General features: G+C 44.9%; 1 protein-coding gene across 5 annotated transcripts in view; it reads left to right on the forward strand.

Moving 5' to 3' along the window:
- The window catches only part of kif13a (kinesin family member 13A), a 294,683-nt gene that overhangs the window by 136,726 nt on the left and 134,881 nt on the right, over positions 1-23,076 (forward strand). For all 5 annotated transcript variants that reach the window (XM_033013828.1, XM_033013858.1, XM_033013844.1 and 2 more), the window contains exons 7-10: positions 2,907-2,994; positions 8,862-8,996; positions 10,145-10,257; positions 13,583-13,694. In XM_033013828.1, coding sequence (XP_032869719.1) covers positions 2,907-2,994; positions 8,862-8,996; positions 10,145-10,257; positions 13,583-13,694 — 448 coding nt within the window. The remainder of the gene's footprint in view (positions 1-2,906; positions 2,995-8,861; positions 8,997-10,144; positions 10,258-13,582; positions 13,695-23,076) is intronic.

The raw sequence follows: 23,076 nt of genomic DNA on the forward strand, positions 1-23,076 counted from the left end.
GGGCCTGCCAGTTGGGTTGCACCAGTTTTTAGTGTGTGGGTGGTCTCTAGATATTTTGATAACCAACAAGAAGAGATGCCAATATTAGTTCAGATGATCATAAATCTTTCCAGGATTTTGTTATAGTGTGGCTGCACCCGATAGAATCAACTGAAATGTATCTTGATGAATAACATTTCATAGAGTTATCCAGCGGGAAACATAGAAACATAGAAAATAGGTGCAGGAGGAGGCCATTCGGCCCTTCGAGCCAGCACCGCCATTCATTGCGATCATGGCTGATTGTCACAAATCAATAATCCGTGCCTGCTTTCTCCCCATATCCCTTGATTCCACTAGCCCCTAAAGCTCTATCTATCTCTCTCTTAAATCCATCCAGTGATTTGGCCTCCACTGCAAATTCACAACTCTCTGGGTGAAAAAGTTTTTTCTCACCTCAGTCTTAAATGGCCTCCCTTTATTCTAAGACTGTGGCCCCTGGTTCTGGACTCGCCCAACATTGGGAACATTTTTCCTGCATCTAGCTTGTCCAGTCCTTTTATAATTGTATATGTTTCTATAAGATCCCCCTCATCCTCCAGTGAATACAAGCCTAGTCTTTTCAATCTTTCCTCATATGACAGTCCCGCCATCCCAGGGATCAATCTCGTGAACCTACGCTGCATTGCCTCAATCACGAGGATGTCCTTCCTTAAATTAGGAAACCAAGACTGTACGCAATACTCCAGATGTGGTCTCACCAGAGCCCTATACAACTGCAGAAGAACCTCTCTGCACGCCAACTTTCAGTGACCGGTGTACAAGGACACCCAGGTCTCGCTGCACCTCCCCCTTACCTAACCTAACCTTCAACCTAACTTGCCCATGCTGTCCAAGATGCCCCATCTAAGCTGGTCCCATATGCCCACATTTGCCACATATTCCTCAAAACCTTTCCTATCCATACCTTTTGCCACAGTTTAAGAATAAGGGGTGAGCCATTTAGAACGGAGATGAGGAAACACTTTTTCACACAGAGAGTTGTGAGTCTGTGGAATTCTCTGCCTCAGAGGGCGGTGGAGGCCGGTTCTCTGGATGGTTTCAAGAGAGAGTTAGATAGGGCTCTTAAAGATAGTGGAGTCAAGGGATATGGGGAGAAGGCAGGAATGGGGTACTGATTGTGGATGATCAGCCATGATCACATTGAATGGCAGTGCTGGCTCGAAGGGCCGAGTGGCCTACTCCTGCACCTATTGTCTGTTGTCTATTATCTACTTATCTAAGTGTCTTTTAAATGCTGTTATGGTACCTGACTCAGCTACATCCTTTAGCAGAGTCTTCCATATACCCTAAGTGAAAATGGTACCACTCATGTTTGTATTAAATCTTATCCATCTCACATTAGTTTAGTTTAGTTTATTATCACATGTACCGAGGTACAGTGAAAAGCTTTTGTTGCGAGCTAATCAGTCAGCGGAAAGACAATAGATGATTACAGGCACTGTGTGTATGGAGTTTGTACGTTCTCCCTTTGACCGCGTGGTATTTTCTCCAGGTGCCCAGTCTGGCTTCCTCCCACACTCCAAAAAAAAAAACAGGTTTGTAGGTCAATTGGCTTTGGTAAAAATTGTAAATTGTCCCTAGTGTGTAGGATAATGCTAGTACACTGGGTGATCGTTGATTGGCCCGCACACAGTGGACCGAAGGGCCTGTTTCTGCGCTGTATCTCTAAAGTCTAACCTGGATTAAACTCCTCAGGCATTCCTCAGCCCACTTGCTCAGCCGATGAAGAGCGCGTGGTAATTTTTGATAACCATCTTCACTATCTACAATATCGCCCACTTTAGCATCCTCTGCGATACCATCCACTTTAGTGTCACCTTGTTTCTTCAGCAACTGTCTGGATGCAAAGTTCACTGTCAGAGTAAATGTAAGCAAATATTGGTATTCGTCTATTATTGTCACATGTACTGAGATACGGTGAAAAACGGTGCATGCTAACTAGTCAAATCATACTGTACATGAATGACTACAATCAAGCTGCCCACAAGTATCATCTTACCACAACTAGAGAGCAGTCCTGGACTGCGATCTACCTCACTGGTGACCATGGGACTGCCTTTGTTCAGACTTTACTGGCTTTACCTTGCACTAAACTTTATTCACTTATGTATCTGTACACTGTAAATGAATCGATTATAATCATGTATTGTCTTTCCGCTGACTGGGTTAACACCTAACAAAATCAGAATTACACAACGTTCTTTTCGGATGGAGATGAGGAGAAATTTCTTTAGTCAGAGGGAGGAGAATAAAAGCATAGAAAATTAGGTGCAGGAGTAGGCCATTCGGCCCTTCGTGCCAGCACCGCTATTCAATATGATCATGGTTGATCATCTAAGCTCAGTACCCCATCTGTGGTATTCTTTGCTGCAGAAGGCTATAGAGGCCAAGTGAGTGGATATTTTTAAGGCAGAGATAGATAGATTTTTGATTGGGACAGGTGTCAGAGGTTATGGGGAGAAGGCAGGAGAATGGTGTTAGGAGGCAGAGATAGATCAGCCATGATTGAATGGCAGAGTAAACTAGATGGGCCGAATGGCTTAATTCTGCTCCTATCACTTACAACCTAATGACGTTACAAAAGCTTTTAACAGTACCTTGGTCCATGCGACAATAACGAAACTCAACTCAAACTCTATAGGTAGCTGACTAATAATCCAACGATTCACTTTGCTTTATCATATGATGTCTGTACTACATTTTCTGCTCAGCTACAACATTTGCTTCCCTTCTACAATCTAGATCTAGTCTTGCTGAATCGGTCAAAAATAAAATTTATCCTGTAAGCACAGATGATTTTTTTTTCTTTTTGGAATTTATATATTTTTTAAACGTAAATAATTTAAAATAATTTATTTTCTCAGGAGCCGGCACTCGCTGAAGGTTCGGGAGCATAAAGTGTTGGGACCGTATGTGGACGGCCTGTCGCAGTTGGCTGTAACGTGTTTTGAAGTGAGTGCTTGGATTCAATCTATACTACAACATGGCCGTCCGAAGGGGGGGTGCGTTGGGTCACCAAAAAATAAATTTTAAAAATCGAGAAAAAAATAAATAAATCGGAAAACAAATCAACGTTTCCACTTTGGAAATGGCCAGTTCTCTGTTCTCTCGTCCCTGGGCGGGAGTGGCTGAATCTGAACCCACCGGCTGTAACCCCAACACCAGTCGCCGCTGCGGCAGAGCCCGCTCCCCTCGCCTCCCACCGCCGCCGGGGCCCAAGCCATCTTTCCCCCACACCACCCCTGCTGACCCCCGCTGGGCTCATGCCACCCCCGCTAGACCCACGCCACCCCCGCTGGGCTCATGCCACCCCCGCTGGGCTCATGCCACCCCCGCTGGACTCATGCCACCCCCGCTGGGCTCATGCCACCCCCGCTGGGCCCACGCCACCCCCGCTGGGCCCACGCCACCCCCGCAGGGCCCACGCCACCCTGCTGGGCCCATCCCACCCCCGCTGGGTCCACGCCACCCCCGCTGACCCACGCTGGGTCTACACCATCCCCGCTGGGCCCACGCCATCCCCGCTGGGCCCACGCCACCCCTGCTGGGCCCACGCCACCCCCGCTGGGCCCACGCCACCCCTGCTGGGTCCACGCCACCCTCGCTGACCCGCGCTGGTCACACGGCACCCCCGCTGGGACCACGCCACCTTCATGCCCCCGGCCCACCTGGCCCCCGCTGGGCACGCGCCACCTTCATCTTCGCCCCCCCCCGCAAGAAAGAGGGGGGGGGAAAGAGGGGGGGATGTGAGAGGGGGGAGGGGGAGAGAGAGATGGGGAGGGGAGAGGGAAAGGGGAATTATCTTGAGTGAGATTGCAAAATTAAGGTAGGTTTTAGAGCTATTATATTTTCTCCTCCATATGAATAATATTAAACAATATCAAATAATATCAAACAATTGGAACTGCTTTCTTTTCCTTGATAACAATACTGAAAAATATGAATTCCATAGTTTGTGACATAAATACACATTTTAATGGGATCATTATATACAGATGTATATTTCCATTTTGAGATCGGGAGGAGGGGGGGAGGGGTGCTGGGGGCAAATATGCGCCAAGCCGATATCCTAATCGTCAAAGAGTTAAAAGATAGCCTAATCGATAAAGCGCTGAGAAAAGGAACCAGAGCTGCCAAGGAAAGATACTCTGAGAAGTTGAGGAGCAAGTTCTCAGCTAGTGACTCTCCTTCAGTTTGGAAGGGCATGCAAGAAATCACCAGCTATAAGAGGAAAGCCCCCCGCTCTTTGGACAATCGTCAGCTGACGAACAACCTGAATGAGTATTACTGCAGGTTTGAAAATCAGAAACGTAACCCTGAAACCCCCTCCCCAACAAACAAAGCCAGACCCCAGTCTGCAAAGAATGGACCCGGCACCCTCTCCTTCCCATTCACCACCACACCTACTTAAGGCAAGACTCCAGTATGGAAAGAGTGGAACCTTTCCCACCCCACCCAACCACTTCACACCCACTCACAGACTGCAAAGACTGGGCCCTTCTACACCCACCCCACTCCAATCACCACTTCACACCCAATGACTGCACCTCCACAGATACCTCTGTCAAGTTTGTGGATGACAAAACCCTGATTGGACTGATCCAGGATGGGGTTCTCTGTACTCTTTTCAGTTTGACATCTTTCCTATGACATGGTGCCCAGAACTGAACACAATATTCTAAATGCGGTCTCACCAACGTCTTATACAACTGCAACATGACCTCCCAACTTCTATACTCAATACTCTGACTGATGAAGGCCAAGGTGCCAAAATACTTTATGACTACCTGATACACCTGCGACACGACCTTCAAGGAACCATGCAACCATCAACCATTCCTCTGCCCACCTGGCTAATTGATCCAGATCCTGCTGCAATCTTTCACAACCATCTTCACTATCTGCAAAACCACTCACTTCTGTATCATCAGCAAACTTCCTAATCTTGCCCTGTTCTGTGGCGTTTCACAGAGTGCTGGAGTAACTCTGCGGGTCAGGCTGAGTATAGAAGTTGGGAGGTCATGTTTCAGTTGCATAAGAAGTTGGTGAGGCTGCAGTCAGAGTTTTGTATTCAGTTCTGGGCACCATGTTATAGGAAAGATGTCATCAAACTGGAAAGGGTACAGTGAAGATTTACGAGGATGTTGCCAGGACTAGATGGCCAGAGCTATAGGAGAAGTTGAGTAGGCTGGGACTCTATTTCATGGAGCACAGGAGGCTGAGGGATGATCTAATAGAGGTGTATAAAATCATGATTTGAATAGTTGAGTCTTTTGCCCAGAGTAAGTGAATCGAGGAGCAGAGGACATATGTTTAAGGTGAAGGGCAAAAGATTTAATAGGAATCTGAGGGGTATGTTTTTCACACAAAGGGTGGTAGGTGTATGGAACAAGCTGCCAGAGGAGGTAGTTGTGGCAGGGACTATCGCAACATTTAAGAAACAGTTAGACAGGTACATGGATAGGACAGGTTCGGAGGGATATGGATCAAACGCGGGCAGGTGGGACTAGTGCAGATGGGACATGCTGGGCCGAAGGGCCTGTTTCCACACTGTATCACCCTATGACTATTTTCCCCTCTCAAACCCATTCTCCTGCCTTCTCCCAATTACCTCTGACACCCCATATCAATCAAGAATCTATCAATCTCCTCCTGAAAAATGTCCATTGACTTGACCTCCACAGCTGTCTGTGGCAATGAATTCCACAGTTCACCACCCTCTGACTTAAGAAATTCCTGCTCATCTCCTTCCTAAAGGAATGTCTTTTAATTCTGAAGCTGTGGCCACTGGTCCTAGACTCTCCCACTAGTGGAAACATTCTCTCCAAATCCACTCCATCCAGGTTTTTACCAGGCTGGGACAGACGGCAACAGCTTCACACCATGTCCCAAAGCTTGTGTCCTGTCCTGCATCACCCAAGGCAGCAGAGACGTTATAGGAGAGGGCAAGCACCGTAACAAAGTAGCTCACAATGGTTTGGGTAAAATTCAGGAATGTCTATGCATGGCACATCATGAATATTACTGAAGAACGGTCATGACCCGTACTATAATCTATAGCTTTTCTCCAGAGATGCTGCCTGACTCACTGAGTTACTCCAGCACTCTGTGATATGTCACCTATCCATGTTCTCCACAGATGCTGCCTGACTTGCTGAGTTACTCCAGCATTCTGTGAAACGTCGCCTATTCATATTCTCCGCAGATGCTGCCTGACCCGCTGAGTTACTCCAGCACTTTGTGACTATTTTCCCTTCAGCCATCTGCCCAAGCCCACTCTCACCCTTCCTTTCCTATGTTCCTTTCCACCCATAAACCTCTCTCTGCCTTTACATTTCACTCCTCTTTCAAATCTGCTCTACTTATCTACATGCATTTTTCTTCTTCACTTTTTAGTCATAGAATGATGCAGTGTGGAAACAGGCCCTTCAGCCCAACTTGCCCACACCGACCGACATGTCCCATCTAAACTAGTCCCACTCACACGCATTTGGCCCATATCCATCTAATCTGTCCTATCCGTGTACGTGTCCAAATGTCTCTTAAACATTAGGATAGTCCCAGCCTTAACTACCTCCTCTGGCAGCTCGTTACATACACCCAGCACCCTTTGTGTGAAAAAGCTACCTCAGATTCCTGTTAATTTCTGAAATATTGGTCATAAATTTGGTGCAAAAATGCTCCAAAACAAGGCTCAGAATGCATCAGAGAACATCTAAAACCCCTGAGCTTCCAGGGCCCTGGACCCCGGCATCGAGGGACTTCACGCTTCGCGCTCGTGATGTGTGCAGCGCACACATTATTTCACATTGCGTTTTTTGTAATCCTGTCATGCCACCCCCCTTTTTGAAAAGCTTCGTACGGGCCTGCTACAAGCATGAATAGGTCCTTTCTGTCCTAGATCTCCTCCATTGTCAGAGTGTGGCAAAACGCTAATTGGAGGAACAGCACCTCATATTTCGCTTGGGCAGCTTACAGCCCAGTTGTATGAATATTAATTTCTCCAACTTCAGGTAGCCCTTGCATTCCTTCTCTCTCTATCCTTCCCCCACTAAAGTCGCACTAGCTTCTCGTTTCCACCCAACAAACAGCTACCAATGGCCTGTCTCCTTTATCATCGTTACTTTTTTGCATATCTTTCATTCATTGTTCTTTACCTCTCCACATCGTCTATATCAAGGATCCTATAGCGGAGCAAGATAGACCACTCCTGCTAAATGCAATGGGCTGACGGGTAGTACGCAACGGAGCGGAACGTGGGCTTTTTTTCCATCCATTTCAGTAACCCGACCCGACTCGCAGTGTAATCAACGTTGCGGGGGAACAGTTTGTGTTAATAAATTATAATTCTGAAAATGAGGAGAAGATTTTTATCAAATAACTTTTATTTTTACAAGGATGTTTCCGTAACTGGCTTCCGTCTCCGCACTAGTTATCTTTGCTCCGCTATGGGATCTTTGGTGCGGAGACGGAAGCCGGTTACGGAAATGGGGCTGAAAATTACCCCTGCATCTGCCCATGACTGTACTACGTCTTTTTCGTCAAGTGATCTATCTTGCTCGCTATAGGATCTTTGGTCTATATCCCTAACCAGTCTGAATGACGGTCTCGACCCGAAACATTACCCATTCCTTCTCTCCAGAGATGCTGCCTGTCCCGCTGAGTTACTCCAGCTTTTTGTGTCTATCTGAATATTTAAGAATTTGTGTTTACATTGAAACAGTGACAGCACTTCCAAGAAAGCAACCAGCTACAAGTACTATTGGTGATACATGGTCCCATTTTAGTTTAGTAAAGTTACTAGAGAGTATTCTGAGTGATAGGATATACAGGCACTGAGGCAGATTAGGGATAGTCAGCATGGGTTTGTACATTGGAGGTTGTGTCTTATAAATCCCATTGAATTTTTAAAAACATGACCAAAAATGTCGATGAGGGCAGAGCTGTAACTGTTGTATACATGGACTTCACCAAAGCATTCGGCAAGGTTCTGCATGGTAGGCTGCTCTGGAAGGTTAGATCGCAAGGCTGCTAGGAGAGATAGCTGAATGGATAGAAAATTGGCTTCATGGAAGGAAGTAGAGGGTGATGGTGGAAGATTGTTTCTCAGACTGGAGGCCTCATCCACTAGTTTGCTCAGCCACCAAGCATGACATCCGGAGGCTGCAGCGCATCGTTCGATCAGCTGAGAAGGTTATTGACTGCAACCTTCCCCCCTATTGGCGAACTGTACACTGCAAGGGCCAGGAAGCGAGCGGGTAAGTTCATCTCTGACCCCTCTCACCCTGGCCACAAACTCTTTGAATCACTTCCCTCTGGAAGGCTATTCCGGACTGTCAAAGCTGCCACAGCCAAACATAAAAACAGTTTTTATCCACGAGTAGTAGCTCTACTCAATAACCAAAAATCTGTAGCCTCCTTTTGCTCTGGTATTTTATTTAATTCACATGTTTAAATTAGGTTTTATTATTAATTGTCTACTGTATGTCGTGTTGTTACTTGCGAGCAAAACACCAAGGCAAATCCTTGTATGTACACATACTTGGCTAATAAAATGTATTCAATTCAATTCCTTTCCACTCGTCACTTTAATTACATGTTTCACGTATCTTGTGTTTTAAGACTGTTGGCGGATCAATTTTCCTCCTGGGATATATACATTTCTATCGTATCGTATCGTATTGTATGCGGGCAGATAAGAGTTGGTCTTAGCATTGCGTTCAGCACAGACATTGTGGGCTGAAGGGCCTGTTCTTGTGCTGTGCTGTGCTGTTCTATGTTCTGTATAATCATTAAATGTTATCGACGATATTTTGCAGGATATTGAATCCTTGATGTCAGAAGGAAACAAATCAAGAACCGTTGCAGCCACCAACATGAATGAAGAAAGTAGCCGTTCTCATGCTGTCTTCAACATCATCTTAACTCAGACCCTGTACGATCCACAAAGAAGTGTAAGTTTGTACCATTTCCTATCAGTCGAGGAATGGCGTGGAATGGTATGACTGCTTGAATAGAGTCATCTCGGCCACTCCCTCTTCTCCCGTCTCCCTTCACGCAAGAGCTACAGAAATGTGAAAACGCACACCTCCAGATTCAGGGACAGTTTGTTCCCAGCTGTTGTCAGGCAACTCTCACCAACTAGAGTGCAGTCCTGACCTCCCATCTACTTCAACTACCTCATTGGAGACCCACAAACTATCTTTAATCAGACTTAACCTTACACTAAATGTTATACCCCTTATCCTTTATCTGTACACAACAAGAGGAGTTGAGTATAGGGAGCAAAGAGGTCCTTCTACAGTTGTACAGGGCCCTTGTGAGACCACACCTGGAGTATTGTGTGCAGTTTTGGTCTCCAAATTTGAGGAAGGACATTCTTACTATTGAGTGAGTGTAGCGTAGGTTTACAAGGTTAATTTCCGGCATGGCGGGACTGTCATATGCTGAGAGAATGGAGTGGCTGGGCTTGTATACTCTGGAGTTTAGAAGGATGAGAGGATATCTTATTGAAACATATAAGATTATAAAGGGTTTGGACATGCTAGAGGCAGGAAACATGTTCCCGATGTTGGGGGAGTCCAGAACCAGGGGCCACAGTTTAAGAAAAAGGGGTAAGCCATTTAGAATAGAGACGAGGAAACACTTTTTCTCACAGAGAGTTGTGAGTCTGTGGAATTATCTGCCTCAGAGGCGGTGGAGGCCGGTTCTCTGGATGCTTTCAAGAGAGAGCTAGATAGGGCTCTTAAAGATAGCGGAGTCAGGGGAAATGGGGAGAAAGCAGGAACGGGGTACTGATTGTGGATGATCAGCCATGATCACATTGAATGGCGGTGCTGGCTCGAAGGGCCGAATGGCCTACTCCTGCACCTATTGTCTATTGTCTATTGACCTCTATGCTCCTATAGTCAACTCCTTGTTATGAAGGCTAACATGCCATAAAAACTCCGTACAGACAGCACTCGTGGTCAGGACCAGACTCGGGGTCTGTGGCGATGTAAGGCAGCAGCTCTACTGCTGCACCACTGTGGCCGCCCTGTTCATTATTTCCCGTTCGCATTTGTTGCAGGTTTAATGCAGACTGTTTGTCCTTCCTTTTCAGACTTCTGGTGAGAAAGTGAGCAAGCTGAGCCTGGTGGATCTGGCTGGGAGCGAGAGAGTGTCAAAGACAGGAGCTGCAGGAGAACGGCTGAAGGAGGGCAGTAATATCAACAAGTGAGGTTTATCGATTAACTATCTAACTTGAGTACAAATAAAGGCTAAATTTCCACTGAAAACTGTGCGATTCCCAGTAAATGGCGGGTGCACTCAAAAACAGTCAGCATGTACATTTTTAAACCGATGATTAGTTTAGAGATACAGCACGGACACCGTCCCTTCAGCCCACTGAGTCCGCGCCGACCAGCGATCACCCCGTACACTAGGTTTATCCAACACACACTAGGGGCAATTTTACTGAGGCCAATTATCCTGCAAACCTGCACGTCTTTGGAATGCGGGAGGAAACCAGAGCACCCGGAGTAAACCCACGCAGGACATGGGGAGAACATGCAAACTCCGTACAGACAGTACCTGTATTCAGGATTAAACCCAGGTCTCTGGCGCTTTGAGGCAGCAACTCTCCCGCTGGACCACTATGCCGCCCCCACACCACAGTGTAAACTCCATACACTCAGCACCCAAGATCAGTTCATATGTCAAAGGAGCTGAATTAGGCCATTTGGCCCCTCAAGTCGACTCCACTATTCATTCATAGCTGATCTATCTTTCCCTCACAACCACAGTCTCTTGACTTCTCCCCGTAACCTTTGACACCCTGATTCGAACGCAGGTTTAGAGATACTGTGTGGAATCAGGCCCGCCGAGTCTGCACCAACCGTGATCCCCCCACATTAACACTATCCTACACACACTGGACACAATTTACATTTATATCAAGCCAATTAACCTGCAAGTCTTTGGAGTGTTGGAGGAAACAGAAGATCACGGAGAAAACCCACGCAGGTCACGGGGGGAACGTACAATCTCCGTACAGACAGCACCCGTCGTTGGGATCGAACCCAGGTTCTAGGTACTGTAAGCGCTCTCAGGCAGTAACTCTACTGCTGCGCCACCTTGCTGGGTCTCGGGCACTGTGAGGCAGCAACTCGACCGCTGCGCCACTGTGCCGCCCTCCATAGAAAACAAAAATTCAATTCAGCGAGCATCTGGCAATGTGGATATTTTTTAATTGTCTCGGCTGATGGCAGATTCGTAGTGTCAGAGGCCTACGAATTCCAGCTCGCTGCAGAATGTGACCGTGTAATCTTGGCTGACATTTGAACACAGTCCTGACTGTGGGCTATTTACAGCACTGTCGCCTTTGGGGTCAAACATTATGCCGAGCTCCGACTGGTTGTACAAGTGGATGTAACTAATCCTTTTGATACATTGCAAAGAAAAGCAGGAAATTCGCCTATTATTTTGCTGATTATTTCCTCCTCGGCCAAACAGATTAGTCGGGCATCCATTCATTACTCTTTAATGGGGCTCTTCCTTGTGTAAACTACCTGTCATGTTTTTCCCAAAAGCTATTCATTAGTTGCAAAGCTCGTCCCTGCTTAATTTCTTCGGAGGATAGAGACCCATAATCAGCGTGGATTCTTATTAGAGTCATTGATTCACACAGCACGGAAATAGATCCTTCGAATCAACTTGTCCATGCTGATCAAAATACCCTCTCCAGCTATTAAACACTACAACTCGAATAAGCTCCAAACTACATAGACTATTATTGTTATTATTGCATTATTATTGTTTTTTGTGTGTGTATATGTATAGATATATACATATCTGTATATATAAGGTGGACACAAAATGCTGGAGTAACTCAGCGGGACAGGCAGCATCTATGGAGAGAAGAAATAGGTGACGTTTCGGGTCGAGACCCTTCTTCAGACAGAATTCTTCATCAGAGTCTGAAGAAGGGTCTCGACCCGAAACGTCACCCATTCCTTCTCTCCATAGATGCTGAGTTACTCCAGCATTTTGTGTCTACCTTCGATTTTAACCAGCATCTGCAGTTCTTTCTTATAGATATATATATATATATATTATATGTATATTTGTGAGTACGTGTTAAATATACACACACTGAACTTATTCTCTCTTGTTTATTATATTGTTTACAGTGTATTATGTTTACATATTCTGTCTTGCTGCAGCAAATAAGAATCTCATTGTTCTGTCTGGTACACATGACAATAAAACACTCTTCTCTTGACTAAACCTTTCCTATCCATGAACTGGTACAAATGTATTTTAAATGTTGTTATAATACCTGCCTTAACTACCTCCTCTGGCAGCTTGTTCCATACATCCACCCACCTGTAACAAAAAAGTGTCTTTTAAATGCTGATATAGTACCTGCTTCAACAACCTCCTTTAGTTTAGAGATACAGCGTGGAAACGGGCCTTTTGGCCCACCGAGCCTGCACCGACCAACAACCACCTCGTACACTTGTTCTATTCTACACTCCAGGGACAATTTACAGAAGCCAATTAACCTACAAACCTCCACGTCTTTGGAATGTGGGAGGAAACCAGAGCACCCGGAGAAAACCCACGTGGTTGCAGTGAGAACCTACAAACTCCATACAGACTGTACCCGTGATCAGGATTGAATCGGGATCTCTGACCCGCTCCAAGGCAGCGACTCTACCGCTGCACCACAACTCTGGCAGCTCGTTCTATATACCCAGCACCCTCTGTGAAAAAGTTGCCATTCTGCCTCCTATTAAATCTTTCCCCTCTCACCTTAAACCTATGTCCTCTGGTTCTCGATTCCTCTATCCTGAAGAACGATTCTGTGTATTACTTGTTCTGAGGAGTTCAGTTCAAATTAATACATTCACGATTCAACAATCAAGTGGGCAGTTTGGTTGCATGGTAAAATGTTTGTTTTGTTTGATTTAACTTTGTTTAGTTTACAAATACAGTGTGAAAATAGACCCTTCGGCCCACCGAATGAGCGCCGGCCAGTGATCACCCGTTCACACAGTTCTATCCTACACACTGGAGGCAATTTACAGAAGCTAATTAACCTACAAACCTGCACGTCTTTGGTATGTGGGAGGAAACCGGAGCACCCGTGGAAAACCCACCCGGGTCACGGGGAGAACGTACAAACTCGGTACCGACAGCACCCGTAGTCAGGATTGAACCTGGGTCTCTGGCAGCTACTCTACCGCTGCGCCACCGTGCCGCCCACACAGTACTTGAAGCAGATGAGAGACCATTTTCATTTATCTTGAATTATATTCATCCAAAGATGATCATATTGAATGGGGGTGCTGGCTCGAAGAGCCGAATGGCCTACTCCTGCACCTATTTTCTATGTTTCTATGTATCTCTAAACTAAACTAAACTAAGTTATTTGCCTCAATTATTACTCTGAGTTTTATAATTTCCCAAGTTAGAAAAATATGTAATTGTCAAATTTTATCCATGTTAATTTTGTCAATGTCTCATTTATTTGAATTTTTTTGTGCTTTTTTCTCAGATCCCTTACAACTCTCGGGTTGGTAATTTCCGCTTTAGCTGACCAAGTGGGAGCAAAGGGCAAAAACAAGTTTGTGCCTTACAGAGACTCAGTCCTCACCTGGCTTCTCAAGGTACTGAAGAAACAATGGACTGCAGGAATGCCTGGTTTATACCAAAGATAGACTCAAAGTGTTGGAGTAACTGTGCTGGCAGGAACTGCGGATGCTAGTTTAAACCGAAGATAGACACAAAAAGGTGGAGTAACCCAGCGGGACAAGCAGCATTTCTGGGGAGAAGGAATGGGTGATGGTTCGAGTCGAGAGACTCTCGGTACCCTTATCCCTAACCAGACTGAATAAGGGTCTCGCATCACCCGTTCTTTCGCTCCAGAGATGCTGCCTGTCCCGCTGAGTTATTCAGCTTTTTGTGTTGGAGTAACTCAGGGGGTCAGGCAGCATCTCTGGAGAAAAAGGATGGGAGACGTTTCGGGTCGGAACCCCTCTTCAGACCAGAAACGTCACCCATCCTTTTTCTACACTGATGCTGCCCAACCCGCTGAGTTACTCCAGCACTTTGTGCCTATTTTTCTCACGGTACTGCTTTGAATAGGGAGAATCCATCACAGGAACTGTAAACAATGGAAAATATAATTATATATTAAGCACCAATGCCAAAAGCCACCTTAATTATGTTTGTATTGGATTAGGGTGGTGGGTTCTGGCTTGTTTTATTGTAGTGTAAATATTATTATTAATAATTGAATAAATGTTTTGATTAAAAAAACAGAAAAAACAAAAGCCACCTTAATATTAAAAAAAAAACGATCTTGCTTTTGGGAAATCGGCTTGCACGCAGCTATATCTAATTACCCAACAACGTTTTAGTTTTTGGTTTAGTTTATTATTGTCACGTGTACCAAGGTACAGTGAAAAGCATTTGCTTGCATGCTGTCCAGTTGATGAATAGATTATGCATGATTACAATCGAGCCGACCACAGTGTAGAGATACAGGATATAGGGTATCATGTGTAGTGCAAGATAAGGTCCTATAAAGTCCTATTAAGGATAATTCGAAGGTCTCCAATGAGGTAAGTGGGTGGTCTGACTATGAAGACGTCATACTATAGTTTTCCGAACTGTTCAGTTTAGTTTATTGTCACATGTACCGAGGTACAGTGAAAAGCTTTTGTTGTGTGCTATCCAGTCAGCAGAAAGTCAATACATGATTACTATTGACCCATTTACAGTGTATAGATACATGATAAGGGAATAACGTTTAGTGCAAGGTAAAGCCAGCAAAGTTCAATCAAAGATAGTCCAAGGGTCACCAATGAGGTTGACAGTGGTTCAGGACTGACCTCTTGTTGTGGTAGGATGGCTCAGTTGCCTGATAACAGCTGGGAAGAAACTGTCCTTGAATCTGGAGGTGTGTGTTTTTACACTTTAACAATTGTACCTTTTGCCCGATGGGAGAGGGGAGAAAAGGGAGTGGCCAGGGTGCGACACGTCCTTGATTACTGGCAGTGGGACCTTGAGGAACACATATGGAGGTTGATCATAGAAAGATGTAAAAACGACAGGGATATTGGTGTGGGTAATTTTAACCACCAATATCGTTTGGGGCTCCTGACATGACAAGGGCTTCAATGGACCAGTATGTAGATAATCCAAAAGTCTAGTATGGTGAGGCCTTACTGGAGCTTGCAATGGTAAATTAGCCTGGCCACGTGGTTGAAGTATATGGAGAGTAGTTGTGCAACAATTAGCATAATTCTGAGAGTTTTACGATATATCATGAGATCATAAGATCATAAGTGATAGTAGAATTAAGCCATTCGCCTCATCAAGTCTACTCTGCCATTCAATCATGGCTGATCTATCTCTCCCTCCTAACCCCATTCTCCTGCTTTCTGCCCATAATCTCTGACACGAGCACTAATCAAGAATTTGTCTATCCCTGCCTTAAGTATAGCCAAAGACTTGGCTTCCCCAGGCTTCCTTGGCAAAGAATTCCACAGATTCACCACCCTCTGACTAAGGAAATTCCTCCTCATCTTTCTAAATGAAAATCCATTAATTCTGAGGTTATGGCCTCTAGTCCTAGAATCTTCCACTATATTTCGACACTTCCATATATCTATATATATAGATATATATTGGTAAAATAGGGAATAATAATTGCAACAATATTTGGCTAAAAATTGGAGAAAGTATATTGAGAGCAGCTGTTTGGAGATAATTCCCCATCTGGAGTGTTTTAAATGCTCTTGATCAGAGTTAGAGCCAGCATTTTTCTGGGAAGATGAAGGATAAGGATAGGAAGGTTTTGGAACCTTGGATGACCGAGATATTGTAAGTAAAAAAAATACAGCATATATATAGTGCAGACACAAAATGCTGGAGTAACTCAGCAGGACAGGCAGCATCTCTGGAGAGAAGGATGGGTGACGTTTCGGGTCGAGACCCTTCTTCAGACCTAATTTAGGGTTTAAGAAACTGAAATCAGACAACACCCTCAAGGAATAGTTGAGTTTGATAGAGCTCTTAAAGATAGTGGAGTCAAGGGATATGGTGAGAAGGCAGGAATGGGGTACTGATTGTGGATGATCAGCCATGATCACAGTAAATGGCTGATTTACTGCCTACTGGCTCAAAGGGCCGAATGGCCTACTCCTGCGCCTATTGTCTATTGTCTAAATTACAGGGCTAAAACGGATTATGAAATGTCCTTTGCAATTCAGGAAAATCCAAAAGTATTTTAAGAAATATTAGGAACAAGAGGTTAGCTTGGGAAATGGTGGATTCACCCAAGGACAACAGCAGGGATTTATGTGAGTAGTTATGGAGTTCGCATTGGAATTATAGTCTAACAATTATTATTTTGGGTTGGAAAGAACCGCAGATGCTGGTTTATACCGAAGATAGACACAAAATGCTGGAGCAACCCAGCGGGACAGGCAGCATCTCTGGAGAAAAGGAATAGGTGACGTATCGGTGCTTCATCAGACTGAGAGTCAGGGCAGAGGGAACCGAGAGGAATGAAAACATAGAACAATTTAGTGAAAGTTGCAAAAAGCCAACAACAATGAACAAGGAAAGTAGGAGCCCACAATGGTTGATTGTTGGCTGTGGAGAAAGTGATAACGAGTTATATAGACAGTGAAAGGAAGCAGGGATGACAGTGAAACCAGACGGCCAAATAGGGTGGGGGAGGGTTGTGGATAGAGAGAGGGAATGCTAGGGTTATGTGAAGTTAGACAAATCAACATACTGCTGGGGTGTAAGCTGCCCAAGCGAAATATGAGGTGATGTTCCTCCAAGTGGCATTTGGCCTCACTCTGACAGTGGATTATTTAATTATTTGGTATTGGGTGTCTTGACAAACATTGATGGATGTGTATAGGGCCTGAGGCATCTATCACTGGCACTGATAGATCATGGGAGGAGATTGCTGGCATATAGACAGAGGTCTTTGTATCCTGGAGCCACAGTCAAAGTGCCAGAAGATTGCAGAATGTTGTTCCTTTGTTCAAGAAGGGGAACAGGGACAGACTAGGAACTAATGGGCTTCTGAGTGGGAGGGATAGTATCGGAGGGCTTCTGAGTGGGAGGGGTATTATTGGAGAAAATTCTGAAGGGACAGTTTTTTGTCTGATTTGGGAAAACATGGACTTATTCATGAACATCAGCATGGTTTTGTGCAGCGGCAGTATGATTTCACAAATTTGATTTTGATTTGATTTTTTGAAGAATGGATGAAGATAATTAAGGAGGGTCATGAGGTCATAAGGAATAGGAGTAGAATCAGGCCATTCGGCCCATCAAGTCTACTCCACAATTCAATCATGGCTGATCTTTCTCTCCCTCCTAACCCCATTCTCCTGCTTTCTCCCCATAACCTCTGACACCTGAACTAATCAAGAATCCATCTATCTCTGCCTTAAAAATATCCACTGACTAGGCCTCCACAGCCTTCTGTGGCAGCATTCCGCAGATTCACCATCCTCTGACAAAAGAAATGTATCCTCCTTCCTAAAAGAACGTCCTTTAATTCTGAGGCTATGACCTCTAGTCCTAGACTCTCCCACTAGCGGAAACATTCTCTCCATATCCGCTCTATCCAAGCCTTTCACTATTCTGTCTGTTTCAATGAGGTCTCCCCTCATCAGATTCAGATTCAGATTCAGATTCAATTTTAATTGTCATTGTCAGTGTACAGTACAGAGACAACGAAATGCATTCGTTCATTCATCTAAACTCCAGCAAGTACAGGCCCAGTGCCTACAAACGCTCATCATAAGTGTTAACCTACCCATTCCTGGGATTATTCTCGTAAACCTCCTCTGGACCCACTCGTTAGGCAGCACATCCTTCATCAGATATGGTGCCCAAAATTGCTCACAATATTCCAAATGCGGCATCCAGTAGAGTGGTGGATGATGTCAATATGATCTTCAGTAAAGCCTTTGTCAAGGTCCAGAACATGCAGTCACATAGTGAGTTGGTAAATCAGATCCAACACTGGTTTGGTCGTCCAAGATGGAGGGAAATGGAGAGAGGTGTCTTTCTGACTGGAAGTCTGTGACCAGTGGTGTTCTCCAAGGATCAGTGAGGAGACCTTGGTTGTTTACAATATACATGAATGAGTTAGATGATTACGTGCAGGTGGCCTGATTCGTATGTTTGCAGATGACAAGTTAGGCAGGCACATGGATAGGACAAGATGGAAGGGATATGGACCAAACGCTGGCAGGTGGGACTAATATAGCTGGGACATGTTGGCCAGTGTGGGCAAGTTAGGGTGAAGGGCCTGTTTGCACACTGTATCACTCTATGACTCTAAGTTGGGCCGAAGGGCTTGTTTTCATGCTGTAAGACTCTATGACAGAAACATTGCTGGAGTTGTGAATAGTGAGGATATGCAACAGTTGGAAATTTGGGCAGAGAAATGATAAATATTGTGTTGAAAGGAACTGCAGATGCTAGTTTATACTGTAGATAGACACAAAGTGCTGGAGTAACTCAACGGGTCAGGCAGCATCTCTGGAGGAAAAGGATAGGTGACGTTTCGGGTTGAGAATCTTCATCAGAATGAGAGTAGGAGGGAGGGAACTGGAGGTAGGAGAAGGCCAGAACAAATCAGGGCTGGCCACAGATGACCAAGGAAGGGTGGAGCCCACAATAGTCCATTGTTGGCTGGGGAAGAGGTGATAACGAAGGGATCCAAGGATGCGAGCTGTGGAACCAGTAGGACGACGAATGTTGTGTAATCCAGACAAGTGAGGTATTGCATTTTGGGAGGATGGTATACAATCGGTAAATGGCAGTATCTTTAGGAGCACTGATGTACAGACAGATCTTTGGGTTCCAGTCCAAACCTCCCTGTAAGTAGCGGCACCAGTGGATACAGTGATAATGAAGACGCAGGACATACATGCCATATCAGTCGGGGTGGTGAGCATAAAAGTTGTCAAGTCGTGTTGCAACTATATAAAATGTTGCTTTGGCCATATTTGGACTGTTGTATACAGAACTGTAATAGAGGAAGGATGCAGCATCTTTGGAGAGGGTGCAGCAGAGATTTATCAGAATGCTGAGTGGATTAGAGGGTATTAGCCACACGGAGAGAGGTTGGACAAACATGGATTGGTTTCTCTGGAACGTCAGAGGTTGAGGGGAGACCTGATGGAAGTATATAAAATCATGAGAGGCATCGATAGGATAGACAGTCAGAACCTTTTTCCCAGGGCGGAAATGACAAATACCACAGGATATAGATTTAAGGGCCTGTCCCACTTGGCAATTTTTTCGGCTACTGTCGGCATCATTGACTGACATATCAGGTCACCGAAAAAGACGCAGCGTGCCACAGCGGTGACGCGGCGTGACGACGCATTGACGCGCGGTGTCCCCTCAAGTGTCGCCACATTTTTTTTGTCGCCGCTGGATTTTGAAATGTTCAAAATCCTCCGGTGACCCTGATACGTCAGTCAATGACACCGGCAGTCGCCGAAAAAAATCGGCAAGTGGGACAAGCCCTTAAAGGTAAGAACGACAAAGTTTAAAGGAGATGTGCAAGGCCAGTTTTTTGTACACACAGAGTTTGGTCGGTTCCTGGAATGCCCTTCCAAGGAAGGTGGTAGAAGCAGACACGAGGCATTTAGACAGACACATGGACAGGCAGGGAATAGAGGAGTACGGTTCGTGTGTGGGTGGATAGGACATATAGATTAGTATAATGGTCAGCGCAGACATTGTGGGCTGAAGGGCCTGTTCCTGTGGTGCACTATTTTATTTAAAATTAGATGATTAAGCAGACATGATTTTAAGAAATCAAATCACCTTTGAACAAACGTTCATCATTTAGAACTAGTTAACGAAAGTCTGATGTTCTCTTTCAGGAGCCATTTGTATGGCCATTATGTTTAAAGTTTAGTTTATTGTCACGTGTACCGAGGTACAGTGAAAAGCTTTTGTTGCATGCTCACCAGTCAGCGGAAAGGCAATACATAATTACACTCAAGCAACCCACAGTTGAAGTACTTAATGTCAACTGGAGGGAACAGTGCAACAGATTATGACTCATTTTAGTTTAGTGTAATCATTGCATTATTTTGTGTATTTGGGCATTTTGTGTGCTTTTCTTTAATATAATGAGCTTGGTCGCATTTCCATTTCTGAGTCAGAGGGTGTTGTCTGAAACCATATTCCAAGACTTCAATATTTAGTCCTCCTGTAGATTTCACTGCAGTCCTGAAGCTCTGCTCAATGGTTGCCCTTCAAACCGGGAGGTTTCTTTGCTCCACTTTAAAACAATTCTTGGTTCAACCTGGAGTAGACCTGAGAGTGCTTCTTTGAATTAACATCAGAATTGTAGTGTTGCACCTGGAAGATCTTGTGTAACATGACTGATTATGTTGTAGCAGGTGCCATTTCAGATCAGCTGTTTAAGAAAGAACTGCAGATGCTGGAAAAATCGAAGGTAGACAAAAATGCTGGAGAAACTCAGCGGGTGAGGCAGCATCTATGGAGAAAAGGAATAGGCGACGTTTTGGGTCGAGACCCTTCTTCAGCCTGATGTCGGGGGGGGAGGGGGAGGGAAGGAAAAAGAAAGGAAGAGGCAGAGACAGTAGGCTTGTGGGAGGGGGAGGGGAAGGAGGGAGAAAGCAAGAACCCTGAAATTGGAGAAGTCAATGTTCATACTGCTGGGGTGTAAACTACCCAAGCAAAATATGAGGTGCAGTTCCTCCAATTTGTGCTGGGCCTCACTCTGACAATGGAGGAGGCCCAGGACAGAAAAGTCAGATTTGGAATGGGAGGGGGAGTTGAAGTGCTGAGCCACCGGGTGATCAGGTTGGTTATTGCGAAGTGAGCGGAGGTGTTGGGCGAAGCGATCACCAAGCCTGTGATTGGTCTCACCAGCTCATCATTTGTAAAGATGGACACAAAAATCTGAAGTAACTCAGCAGATCAGACAGTGTCTCTGGAGATATGGAATAGGTGGCGTTTTGGGTCGAGACCCTTCTTCAGTGGGAGTCAGGGGAGAGGGAAACAAGAGATATAGAGAGTGGTATAGATAGATATGGAACAAATGAATGAAAGATAGGCAAAAAAGTAACGATGATTAAGGGAACAGGCAATTGTCAGCTGTGGGCTGGGTGAAAACGAGTTACAGACAATGAGACTCAACAAGACGACTTTGAAGCTGGTACGACTAGTGTGGGGGAGGGATGGAGAGAGAGGGAAAACAAGGGTTACTTGAAGTTAGTGAAATAAATATTCATACAGCTAGGTTGTAACCTGCCCTAGTTGGGAAATCTCACTGAGACTAAATGACACTGCAAGATTTTCTCTTTGTGAATTTAGCTGGGTGAAACAAAAATGGTGTTGGAAGCTTGGACAGCTTACAACCCAACAGTATGATAACCAAGTTCTCCAATTTCAAGTGACCCTTGCTTTCTCTCTCTCCCCGTCCCTCCCCCATCCTAGTCCTCCGACTAGTTCCCACTGACATCCTGATTAAATATTGCTGATTGTATGCAAAGTTGTCACCTTCCACCTCAGCTAACAATGAGTCATTCCTCATTTCCTTATCATTGTTTGCTTTAATCTATTGTTTTCACAGCTACCCTTCCATATCTCTAGACCCCCCTCAATAGACAATAGACAGTAGGTGCAGGACTAGGCCATTCGGCCCTTCGAGCCAGCACCGCCATTCAATGTGATCATGGCTGATCATCCCCAATCAGTACCCCATTCCTGCCTTCTCCCCATATCCCCTGACTCTGCTATCTTTAAGAGCTACATCTAGCTCTTTCGTGAAAGTATCCATAGAACTGGCCTCCACCATCCTCTGAGGCAGAGAATTCCACAGACTCACAACTCAGTGTGAAAAAGACTCTCCCCTGACTCTCAGTCTGAAGAAGGGTCTCGACTTGAAACGTCACCAATTCCTTCTCTACAGAGATGCTGCCTGTCCTGCTGAGTTACTCCAGCATTGTGTATCGATCTTAGTTGGAAGTTAAGCTGCTTTAAACATTTTGGAGCATGTTTTACATGACTCTCCCTTGCCTTATCCCCCTTTTTGACAAATTTAAAATAAAACTCCAGACTGATATATCTTTCTGCCAAAAACGTAATTTTATCCCTCCTAATCTATAATGCTAAGCACTTGAATCAAAAAATAATTAAAATGCCAAATGTTAATTGGATAGTTCCGTGAGCATTTAAGAGTTGGTTAACGATGTTACCTATGTTTCCAGCACGTGCTTTTACTTTTTAGTTTAGGAAAACAGGCCCTTCGACCCACCGAGTCCGCTCCGACCAGCGATCCCTGCACACTAAAAGTATCCTACACACTAGGGACAATTTTAACCAAAGCCAATTAACCTGCAAACCTGTATGTCTTTGGAGACTCATCTATTTTCTTTGGTCGGGATCTTGCAGGTAACCTGCTGGCTGTTTAACTCAGTCTGTGCTGCATAATGGTTGCATTTCAATGTAATCCATTGTTTTATGAGTTTGATAGCTTCATAAAATAGGATAGTCATAGAATCAAACAGCACTGAAGCAGATCCTTTGACCCAATTCATCCTTGTTGACCACGATGCCCCATCTATGCTAGTTCAATTTGCCCACATTTGGCAGGTGTCAGGTGATATGGCTAGAAGGCAGAAGAATGGGGTTAGGAGGGAGAGATAGATCAGCCACGATTGAATGGCGTAGACTTAATGGGCTGAATGGCCTAATTGTGCTCCTATCACTTATGACCTTATGACATGGCCTGATGACCTTAAACCTTTCAAAGGTTCATGTGATAGGAGCAGAATTTGGCCATTGGACTCATCGAGTCTACTCCACCATTCAATCATGGCTGAACTACATTTCCCTCTTAACTCCATTCTCCTGCCTTCTCCCCATAACCCGACACCCATACTAATCAAGAATCTATCTAACTCTGCCTTAAAAATACCCATTGACTTGGCCTCACCATGTTCTGTGGTAATGAATTGC

The sequence above is a fragment of the Amblyraja radiata genome, chromosome 2 (assembly GCF_010909765.2).
Source record: "Amblyraja radiata isolate CabotCenter1 chromosome 2, sAmbRad1.1.pri, whole genome shotgun sequence".
Classification (NCBI taxonomy): domain Eukaryota; kingdom Metazoa; phylum Chordata; class Chondrichthyes; order Rajiformes; family Rajidae; genus Amblyraja; species Amblyraja radiata.